An 11,112-nucleotide genomic window follows, 5' to 3' on the forward strand; every position below is an offset into this window, starting at 1 on the left:
TTTCCACTGAACGGACTTGACCACACACGGATGCACAAACAGTCCGTCGAAAGCTTGCGCGATGACGTGTACAGCACGTACGACGGGACTAGAAATAGGAAGTCCAAGAAACAGCAAAGCACCCTTCCACAGTATAAATCCTTTCTGGGCATGCGCCATTCTTAGTCCGTCGAACTAGCATACTGACGACCGTACTGTCCGCTGAAACCAAAGTACGACGGACAGAATTTCGAAAAAAACAAAATTCTTAGTACTCCGGACTGCATGCTGAAAAAGTCCGCTGAAGCCCACACACGAGCGGATTGTCCGCTGAAATGTGTTTCGACGGACTAAGTACGCCATACAATCCGCTCGTGTGTACGCGGCATAAGAATTACAGGACTACAATATAAAATGCCAAATTTTCATGCAAAATAATGGTACCGCTTTTAGCACCTAAAATCCGAAATAATCGTACCGCCAGGGAGGTTAATTAGGACTGTTGAGTTTTGAATGTCATCAGCAGTGGTTGGCAAGTGAAGGGATATTACTAAGAAGGTTCCACTAAGGAGTTTTAAAATAAAATAGATACAACCCAAGAGATCAAGAAATCATTAGTGGTCACAATACAGAATTAATATTTACAAAAAAAGGATGTATGCAATACAGTAGGGGTGGGAACCAGGGAAAGGCTAAAGGTTGAACTATTGGAATTTGAAAGAAAAAAATACTCAAAAACAAGTCAAATTAAACACGTTATCTTCCACTTTCTCTTCTCCTGATTTTTTTTTTTTTTGTTTATATAATTTTAGGTCAAAACACTCAAACATAAAAGGGTACCCATCCTCCCTATTACATCTTCATAATTTATTTATAGTAGTATAGGTAGTAAAGTGATAAATGCTCATACTTGCTCTCAAAACAATGCAAGTACCTATGACTGTAATACCAAATCAACCTCATTGTATCCAAAAAATATTAATATGTAGGGAAGATCTGTACCCCTTTTAAATGTAGTGCTTTTGACCTAAAATAAAAAATAAAAAAGTTAGGTGAAGCGAAAAGACATCCTGTAGCTTTCTCATGGTCCTTGCGAGAGGTGAAAAAGGTGAGGGTTATGCCATGTACACACGGTCGGATTTTTCGACAACAAATGTTGGATGTGAGCTTGTTGGCGGAAAGTCTGACCGTGTGTATGCTCCGCCAACAAATGTTGGCTAGCAGGTTCTCAAATTTTCCACCAACAAATTTTTGTTTTCGGACTTTCCGATCGTGTGTACACAAGTCCGTACACAAGTCCGTTGCACAAAAGTCCACGCATGCTTGGAATCAAGTACGAGCTGGAAGCGCTTGGGCTTGTAAAACTAGCTTTCATAATGGTGATATCATGTAAGCCGTGTACGTCAGTACGTTCATAATTGTTAGCCAAAAATTTGTGTGACCCTGTGTATGCAAGACAAGTTGTAGACAACAACCTTCAAACAAAAATCCACAGTTTTGTTGTTGGAAAGTCCGATCATGTGTACGGGGCATCAGACTGAGTAGTTTTCCCCAATATGAGGAGAAAATTGTTGTTTGTGATACAATGGTCCATACACAAATATAAAGCAGTGGATCCCTGTATGAGTCAATGAGTCAACTTAATTGTATTTTGCACATGTAGAAGATTAAACGAAGAAAAACCTAGTACACACTACAAGTATTTTTTCAATTCAGCCCCCCCCCCCCCCCGGCAGAACCCTCTAGTCAGCGCTGATTGGGAGCCGGTTGGCTGCTGGTTTTCCAGCATGCTCGAACAACAGAAGCTTCTGTTGGACCGGCTGCCATACACAGGCCCATATGTACTAGGCTTAAGGATGGTACGCACAGAAATGAGACTGTTGTGTTTCTAGTGTCATTAGCAGTGGCTGACGAGTAAAAAGAGATATTGGGTCCAGTAAGTAGCTAAAAAACAATTCTTAGATGAAGAAGTCTCTAGAGGTCATAGGAACCTAATTTGACCAATTGAACTCTAGTACCAATTTATTATTAAGCATGGCTTCAGTACAGTAGAAGTCTAATATTTGGATACCAGTGCACATCAAGTTCACTACAAGTTTAAACAGATATATTTTAACAATTTAACTTTTACCAAAGTTTTTGAATAAAAATCCTTTTGTATATATATACATCTTCAAATTGTCTTTGATCTCTTTATTCCTCAAGCTGTATATGAAAGGGTTTACAAAGGGAGTAAACACTGTATACAACAAGGACATTATCTTACTGATAATTTGTGATTGTCCTTCCTTTGGAATCAGATATACAGCAATTAGGGTTCCATAAAATATAAACACAACAATGAGATGGGAGCTACAAGTGGAAAAGGATTTCCGTCTTCCAGAAAAGGAGGATATCTTTAATATTGTTGAAACAATATAAGTATATGAAACCACTATCACTAGGAAGGGTAATATTAGCACAGGAACAGACAACAAGGTAATTTTCATTTGAACTGTGGATGTATCTGAGCAGGAAAGTTCCATAAGAGGATTCATATCACAAAATAAATAGTCAATATCATTTGGTCCACAGAATTCTAGTTGACTTACGCCAAGTGTTGATATTAAAGTTACAGAACAGCTGAAAATCCAGGATACAAGAACTAGTTGAATGCAAAGTGATTGTTTCATAATGGAGGTATAATGCAGAGGAGAGCAGATGGCCAGATAGCGGTCATAGGACATCACTGTCAGAAGGAAACATTCAAATGTTTCTATTGTGCCATAGACATAAAATTGAGCAATGCAACCAGAAAAGGATATGGAGGTCCTCTCATGTAGAACAATATGTAAAATGTTAGGAGCAATATCTGTTATCAGCAAGATGTCTGATATAGAGAGTTGGGAGAGGAAGAAGTACATGGGAGAATGAAGGGTCTTGCTGTAATATATCAGTATGATGATTAAACAGTTTCCACATATTGTCACAATGTATATAATAAGGACCAAGGTGAAGAGCAGTAGATTATATACCGCCATGCTGTTAAATCCCAAGAAGAAGAATGTGGTAACATTAACATTGTGTGTGGTCTGTGTGGAAGCAGAAAAGATTTATATAACCTTTTAATATATTAACCATAGCAGAAATAATATACGTTGACTTAAATGATTGATAGCAAATAAGGTCAACCTGTGACTTTGAATACCCTTTGAATACAGCTTGGGAAATGGGAAATTTAAAAGCTCAGTGAATGTTTTCTTTATTAATTGGGCTGCCTCTATTATTGTAGTTAATTTGCAATAGAATAAAGATGACATGGCCATTGAGAAGAAGTGAAACTCTGGGCAAATAAAAAAAAAATTACATATGTAAAGGAAAAAAACATGATATGTAAAAAAAAAAAGCTTTCCAAAATGCCATTTACATAGCAAGAAGGGATCTACTGTATGTATATACATTTACAGTAATGAAAAACTATGCTACACAATGCAAAGAAAAAGGATGGATAAAGCTATAGAATTTCTCATTTGTATTAATAATTAATATTTCAATCAATTAAAGCATTATAACGAAGAACTTCCGGTTCCGGCGCCGCATGGAGTGACTGCTCCTCTCCTCAGCTCCCGCAGCACGACCCTAAAATCTGCCTATAAATTCGGCCGAGCGGCTGGGAATCCATCGATCCACCTCTGGCATAGCCTCCTGTAGCCATGGACAAGTTTGTGGAGAAAACCGGCGCGCGAGCGAATACGGCGCCGCCCGCGACCGCGGTGCGGCCGCAAATTGAGGCCCCGGCTTCGGCCTACTCGGCTACCTTCTCCTCGCAGCGCACGACAGACATGGAGGTGAACTGTGACCCTTCCTCCCCTCGCTCTGCACAACCCCTACTGGCTTCTCAAGCCCCTCCATCCCAGGGCACTCTCCCCACAACCCCTGCTGGTGATTCCACCACGGAACGCATTGCCCAGGCCGTGGCTGCTCTATTATCCCCCATGATCTCTGCATCGGTGGAAAAGGCCGTAAATGCAGGCATGCAACAGCTAAAGGCCCAAATAGGCGAACACCACACCAGATTAAACGACCTGGAACACCGCGTGTCAGACATGGAGGAGGAACTATACCAGGCCCAAGCCACAGAACGCTCCCAGGACAGGACAAACCAATACATCTTGCAGAAGCTCGATGACTTGGAAAATAGGGCCAGACGGAGCAACTTGTGATTCGTTGGCATCCCTGAGTCGCTTCAGACCTCCGAATTATCTAACTTTTGCGCAGTTCGCATCCCAGAAGCCTTAGGCCTCCCGGGCCCCTGCACGGTAGAGAGGGCCCACCGTATGGGTCCCGCCACACCTGAAATCCCCTAGACCCATAATCGCAAAGTACCTCAACTACTCTGACAAGGCCCTGATCCTGCAGAAGTTCAGACAAACTCGCTCTCTTCAACTGGATGGAATCAAGGTCCTAATCTTCGCCGATTATTCCATCAAGGTCTCCAAGAAGAGGAAAGCATTCCAGCAGGTGTGCTCGGAACTTTTCAAAATGCAACTCAAGTTCTCCCTGGCCTTCCTGGCTGTCCTGCGCCTCAAGGCTCCGAACGGTGACCAACTGACCTTTCAAGATCCTTCTGAAGCGGAGGCATTTCTACGCTCTCTTCACTCGGATTCGCACCCCCACACCCCATCCAAGTCATCATCGCTCAACCGCTCCCTGGACCAAAGGAGCCCACGGAAAGACTCGCCCAAACGGTTCAGGCCCTCTGCCCGGACCGGCATCCCCGTGATACCCCTCGGTGAGGACATGGCAGTCTCCCTGATTCCTCCTCTGCTCACCTTTCCGGTGACCCTTTTGCCGGGTCCGTCAGACTTGTAAGTTGCCTTGTTAGTTCTAATACATCCGATCAGGCACGGTTGATGCTCTGCCTGATGTCTACCCGGTTTCTCTCTTCCTTAGGCCTAGTACCAAGTTCTGCTCCTATGCAGCAGTCACACCACCGTTGTTTTCTTGGCCACCTCTACCTCGACTGACTCTCGGTCCTCGCTTAGACGTGGCCCTGCCGCTATTGCGGCCACTCTATACGTGGTATTTTATGGTTACACTAGTACCTTTGTATGTTTACTTGCTTTTTATATGCTTTTTTAATTTTTTGGTATATATATTTTACGGTCCACATTTTCTTTTATATATATGCTCCTCCTGTAGAATACCCCGCTTTTCTGGGTCTATATCCTAAAATGTTTAAACTGCATGTACATACAAAGCTCACTCCTTACATGTCTTATGACGTTATTGTCCCCCTGGACTCACTGTGCATGACTAGCGCCGTACCATGGCACGTATTCTTTTTGGCTCTCCCTTAGCACTATTAACCTTGCTCATACTCCCACCCGAGTGCTTTTGCTCCATGCCTTGGGTCGTGCACTGGGGGCTGGCTTACACAGTGACTCCATGCGGAAAAAAGCGAAGTTCGCTCCAATGTTTCTGTTTATGTATGTGTTTAAGTTTATTCCCCACCCCCCCTGCTCCCTCCCCCTACCTTCTATCGGAGATTACGTCCCCCCTCTGACCACCACACTCTACGGGTTCCACTGCCACACCGGGTTCCTTCTATTCAATCTACAGTCCGGCCTACTCGGTCCACCGGCTAGCGATAAATATACAACATCGGCCCAACTCCCCTTCTCGCCCCCCCTGACATGAACATAATATCCTGGAATGTGAAAGGCCTCAGGTCGCCCAATAAGAGAATGAAAGTCCTACGGCACCTAAAAAGATTGAAAACAGATATTGCCCTCCTGCAGGAAACCCACTTATCCGCTCCAGACTTTCATCGCATGAAGAAACTCTGGGTTGGCAAGGTCCTAGGCTCAGATGCCATTAACCGTAAGGCGGGTGTTCTCCTGCTGATACATAAAAACCTCCCTTGCGAAATACTGTCCACACACTCAGATTCTCAGGGCAGGCTCCTCTCAGTGCATGTCCGCCTGGGAACCAAAGACCTAGTGATCACTAACGTATACGCTCCCAATAACCCTGGCAAGTCCTTTTATAGCGTACTAACCTCCTGGCTCCTTCGTTTCACCCAAACCCCCCATTTAGTCGGCGGTGACTTCAACGACATCCTACACCACACAGACGACAGATCTCCTCCCCCACGACATAGGTTAAAAAGTGCTCCCTCTGCCACCTCCGTTTTTGCCTCCACCATGGAGTCCCTACATCTTCGCGATCTGTGGCGCTTGTCTCACCCGGCAGACAGGGAATACACCTTTTACTCCCACCCCCATAACATGTTCTCGAGAATCGACTATTTTTTTGGATCCGACGACCTCATCCCCAATTTGTCTGAAGCAGAAATACTTGACATAGCTATTTCTGACCATGCCCCGATCGTAATTCGACTTCACAACTTAGATCTCCCACCTCACCCTAGACTATGGCGCTTCCCCTCCTATCTCCACAATAATCCTGACTTCCAACACTTTATGGCGACATCCTGGCGTGAATACTCGGAAGCGAATTCCCCACACTCTGATTCCCCCAACCTCTTCTGGGATGCTGGTAAAGCATTTCTCAGGGGCCGAATCATCTCCTATGCGTCTTCTTTCAAAAGAAATGCCCTGTCCCATTATAAACGCGCCAGCGCGAGACTGCATCTAGCCCAAAGATCCCTCTCCACTAATGATTCCCCCAACAATAGAGCCGAATGGCAGGCAGCCAAGCAAGGTTTTGACACCTGGGCGGACACACTCGAACGCACTAAAAGATCTCAACTCGACGCAACGCTCCACAAATTTGGCAATAAGGCGGGTAAGCTCCTAGCGAGGCTGTGCAAGGGCGCATTCCACCCGACGCACATCACCTCTCTTAAAGATACGAAGGATGTCCTTCACTCCACCCCACAAGCAATCAACAAGGTGATGCTAAACTATTACACGGCCCTCTACGCTCCAGACCCTATAGATAATGCCACTACCCGCTCCTTCCTAGATAGTGTGCCCCTATCTAAAGTCACCTCTGAACAATTAGAAACCCTTAATGCCCCCATCTCACTCGCCGAAATCTCCTCCACGATCCGCACACTAACCCCGTCCAAAGCTCCAGGTCCCGACGGATTCACCAGTGAATTCTATAAAACCCTCTATTCCATCACAGAGCCCACCCTCCATAAGGTATATAATGGCATCTGGTCCGGTGGTCCATATCTCCCCTCTGGGAACCAGGCTGTTATCAAACTCCTCTACAAAAAGGGGAAGGATCCCCTCGAACCAGGCTCGTATAGGCCGATTTCCCTCCTCAACCTGGATGTCAAGATACTGTCCAAAATAATAGCCACTAGACTAGCTGCCATCATTCCCTCCCTAATTCACCCTGCCCAATCTGGCTTTGTGAAAGGCAGAACCACCACCCTGAACATCCGTAAGGTTATGCTCGCCCTGGAACATGCTAAAAACAACCCTGATGGGGACTTTGCCATTATAACATTAGATGCGGAGAAAGCCTTCGACAATGTCAGTTTTGATTGGCTCTCTATGACTCTATCCGAAATGGGCTTCACGGGGCACTTCTGCCACCTTATCAAAGCCATGTATTCTTCCCCTGCAGCTAAATTAGTTGCGGCTGGAGTTCTCTCAGATGAATTCCACCTGCACAAGGGCACTCGTCAGGGGTGCCCACTCTCCCCTCTCCTCTTTAATATCGCCCTAGAACCCCTGTCCAGATATTTATCACACAAAGCTCCCCTTCACGGTATCCGCATAGGCCAACATGATCTGCGCACCTCCCTTTTTGCTGATGATGTACTCATTTTCTCGTCGGACCCTGCCTCCGACATGCACACCATTAAAGAGGTCTTTGACGTCTTCAGATCCTGCTCGGGGCTTCGGATAAATTACAGCAAAAGCGAAATCCTCCCGATAGGCTCCCATCGTAAACCCCCCTGGACCCAAAACTCTATCTTTACGACCGCTAGATCCCACATCACCTACCTTGGTATTAAAATTGGAAAGTTGCCTTCCTCCCTTTACCACCTCAACTACTCCCCCCTGATCACAAAAATCTCTCAGGAAATGGTAAACTGGATGGATCTGCCTCTCTCGCTTCTGGGAAGATGCCACCTTCTAAAAATGGTTAGTTTTGCCAGGCTACTGTACCCACTCCAGACCATCCCTCTGCTCCTTCTCCACAAGGACATCAAGACTCTGGAATCAGTTTTTTCTTCCTTTTTGTGGCAGGGCAAACGCCCACGTATAGCCCTAAAAAAGTTGCATCTTCCCAGACACGAGGGGGGTATTAGCTTGCCTAACTTAAGATTGTATAATTTGTCATGTTTGTTGCGCACTGGCCTGGATTGGATATCCCAATCCTCCAGATACTCCAACTACTCTATGGAAGCCGCCATGGTCTCTCCACTTTCGTTGACAGCTCTCCTCCACTGCCGGTGGAAATCGGTACCACCACTGCTCCAACACAATCTCCTACTCAGGGACACTGCCATAGCCTGGAGAGAAACCAGGAAGTGCCTTAAGCTTCCCCCTTTTGTTTCCAGACACCTCCCGATACAGGGGAACCCTACTTTCTCCCCTGGCCTACTCCACAAGCCATTTCACCTCTGCAAAGAGAAGGGCATCACCAGCTTTGCTACACTTTGTGACCTGGACTCTGGCTACCCTCTGCCTTTTGCTCTCCTAGCAGAAAGGTTTTCCCTCCCTCCAGCCCATGCCTTTCATTATAGGCAATGTATCAGCTACTTAAAAGACATCTGCAGTGATGAACGCAAACGCTTCACCTTAACCTTCTTGGACCGTCTGCTCAGGGACGATACCTACAAAATATCAGACATCTACAAACCCTTGCTCCAGCGATACTCTTCCCCACTGACATCTTCATCTGTCGCCAACTGGAAGAAAGACTTTCCTGACCCGGATTTAGTAGACAAAATTCTGCAAGGTCTCAACAAAGTCTACCGCCTAACTCCCAACGAACTTTGAAGAGAATCGCAACTGAAAATTGCCCATAGGGCATACCTTCCCTTCCTTCCATCTGCCACTGATCAGGACAGCACCAAGTGCCCCCACTGTCTTCTCAACAGGCCCTCGCTGGCTCACCGCTTCTGGTCCTGCTCCTTTATTTCATCTTTCTGGGACCGGATACTCGCCTACATCTTCAAAGTAACCCTATTGAAATTGCCAAAGGACCCCCTCCTCCTCATCTTTGGTTATTGGGACCCCCTCTTACTTCCGTGGTCTCCCACAAGTAGCTTCGTGCCCCCCAACTGCACGCCTTGCAAACCTTCCCACAAAGACTGGGCTCTACTCTGCTTGCTACTAGCCAGGAAATCTATTCTAAAAAGCTGGACTTCTGCTCTTCCCCCCTCCGTCGCTCAGACGCAGAAAGACCTCCTTTCACTCCTCTACAAGGACCGATGCAACGCTAATTTTCGGGACGAAAAAGCAAAGTCTCGCTTCTATGCGCTGTGGCTTCCCTTCATATCGACCACTCTCTCCCCGGTGGACATTACCAATTTGAACCACTACACCTTCTTCTACTATGGCGCTCCTTCATCCGTTCTGGGGGTCAGTTCCCCCCCCCTCTAATGTCTAATCTGCTCTCAACAACTCACTACCCCCAGGGACTACCCCACGGAACCTCCCTCACCTGGGACTAGACACGAGAACCCATGGCTCCTTGACCTCTCCCCCTCCATCATCCCCCCGTTTGCCTCTTCCTGTATGTGTCCCTCTCTCCCCTCCCCCCCCCCTTTTTTCTTTACGTAATCTTGGGAAATGTCATTTTCTTGGTTAACTTTATATTGCTATTGCAACAAACTCTTGCCTCAGGATCCATCCAGTTACTGTCAGTTTGCTGCTCTGTTTTACTTGATTCACTACTTGCTATTTGGTTCTTTTGATTCAGTATGTGATATACGATTAATATGTTACAGCCTTAATCTGCTCTCATTTCTCTCCGCGCACCTCATCTGCGATGTTGGTCCTACTGTACTGCACTTACCTTTGTTGCATATGTAATATTATGTCTGTTTCATTTCTCAATAAATACTCTTTAAAAAAAAAAAAAAAAAAAAAATAAGCATTATAACTTGATGAATTTAGTCTGAAATTAAAAATGTACTTACTCTATTTACTAATGAACTTTGAAGAAAACCCATATATGTTTGATCATTTAACTTCATTTTAAATAAACCAATAAAAAACAATGTCGATTTTTTTTTTTTTTTTTGGTAACAGAAAATTGACAATATTAAAAATTTAACAATATTACATGAATTTCTTCATGAGAGAGTTTTCCACCAGTTTTTCTATTTAACATGGAATAGAAGCAGAATGTCATAAACTGAAAGAAAAAAAAGAGAAAAACAAAGGGAGTGAAAATAATGACAAAGATGTCAAAATAATGTAAAAAATAAATACATAGTTCTGGTTTAAAGAATCTTTAACATAGGAGTTTTTTGTTTTCTTTTTACCAGTGTTTAACAAGGAAAACAATACGACCAAAATGAAGTCATGAATGGAAAGAAAAAAATAGAAGGAGAGGGAGAGAAAAAATAATAATAAGTATCTTATATATCTATTGTAAGTGTAAATCATATCATGTGTATCAGTGAATAAGCCTCGTTGACTGAATAGAACACCTTTTTCACACAAACCTTTATATGTTTCTTCGCAGAATAAAGATTCCATAGAGAGTAATCAAGATCTCTTAGGTTTCTATTTGTGACTGTAATAAAAATAAATGCATTTTTTTTCAAAATGCAATACTCAATACGATACAATACTAGTAAAGAATTGCTCAGAAATAGGGATGAGTCGAAAACCTTACGATTTGGTTTGCACCAGAACATCCGAACAGGCAAAAAAGATTGTTTGAACACGCAAACACCGTTAAAGTCTATGGGACACAAATGTGAAAAATAAAAAGTGCTTATATGCTAGTTTTTGACCTAAAAGTGTTTGGGGACCTGGGTACTGCCCCAGGGGACATGTATCAATGCAAAAAAAGTTTTAAAAACTGACATTTTTTCGGGAGCAGTGATTTTAAGAATGCATAAAGTGAAACAATAAAAATAAAAAACAATAAAAATGAAATATTCCTTTAAATATTGTGACGGGGGGGCTGTCTATAGTATGCCTATAA

General features: G+C 44.2%; 1 protein-coding gene across 1 annotated transcript; it reads right to left on the bottom strand.

The window, feature by feature from the left end:
• Positions 1–1,836: 1,836 nt before the first annotated feature.
• LOC143964054 (olfactory receptor 10J4-like) lies at positions 1,837–10,575 on the bottom strand. Its single transcript, XM_077473765.1, has 2 exons — positions 10,094–10,575; positions 1,837–3,050 (listed from the first exon to the last, which is right to left on the bottom strand). Exons 1-2 carry the CDS (start codon positions 10,148–10,150, stop codon positions 2,100–2,102), a joined length of 1,008 nt encoding a protein of 335 aa, XP_077329891.1. The 5' UTR covers positions 10,151–10,575; the 3' UTR covers positions 1,837–2,099.
• Between the last annotated feature and the right edge of the window lie 537 nt (positions 10,576–11,112).

Source organism: Lithobates pipiens, unplaced genomic scaffold, assembly GCF_037356315.1.
Source record: "Lithobates pipiens isolate NorthernLeopardFrog02 unplaced genomic scaffold, aLitPip1_a1.2 Scaffold_8, whole genome shotgun sequence".
Classification (NCBI taxonomy): domain Eukaryota; kingdom Metazoa; phylum Chordata; class Amphibia; order Anura; family Ranidae; genus Lithobates; species Lithobates pipiens.

Excerpts from the sequence above, each read along its gene's own strand:
- LOC143964054 (XM_077473765.1), bottom strand. The coding sequence starts at position 10,150 with ATGAAGTTAAATGATCAAACATATATGGGTTTTCTTCAAAGTTCATTA. Across the intron at positions 3,051-10,093 it reads AAAGTTCATTAGTAAATAGA|ACCACACACAATGTTAATGT; the intron begins GTAAGTACATTT and ends GCTTCCACACAG.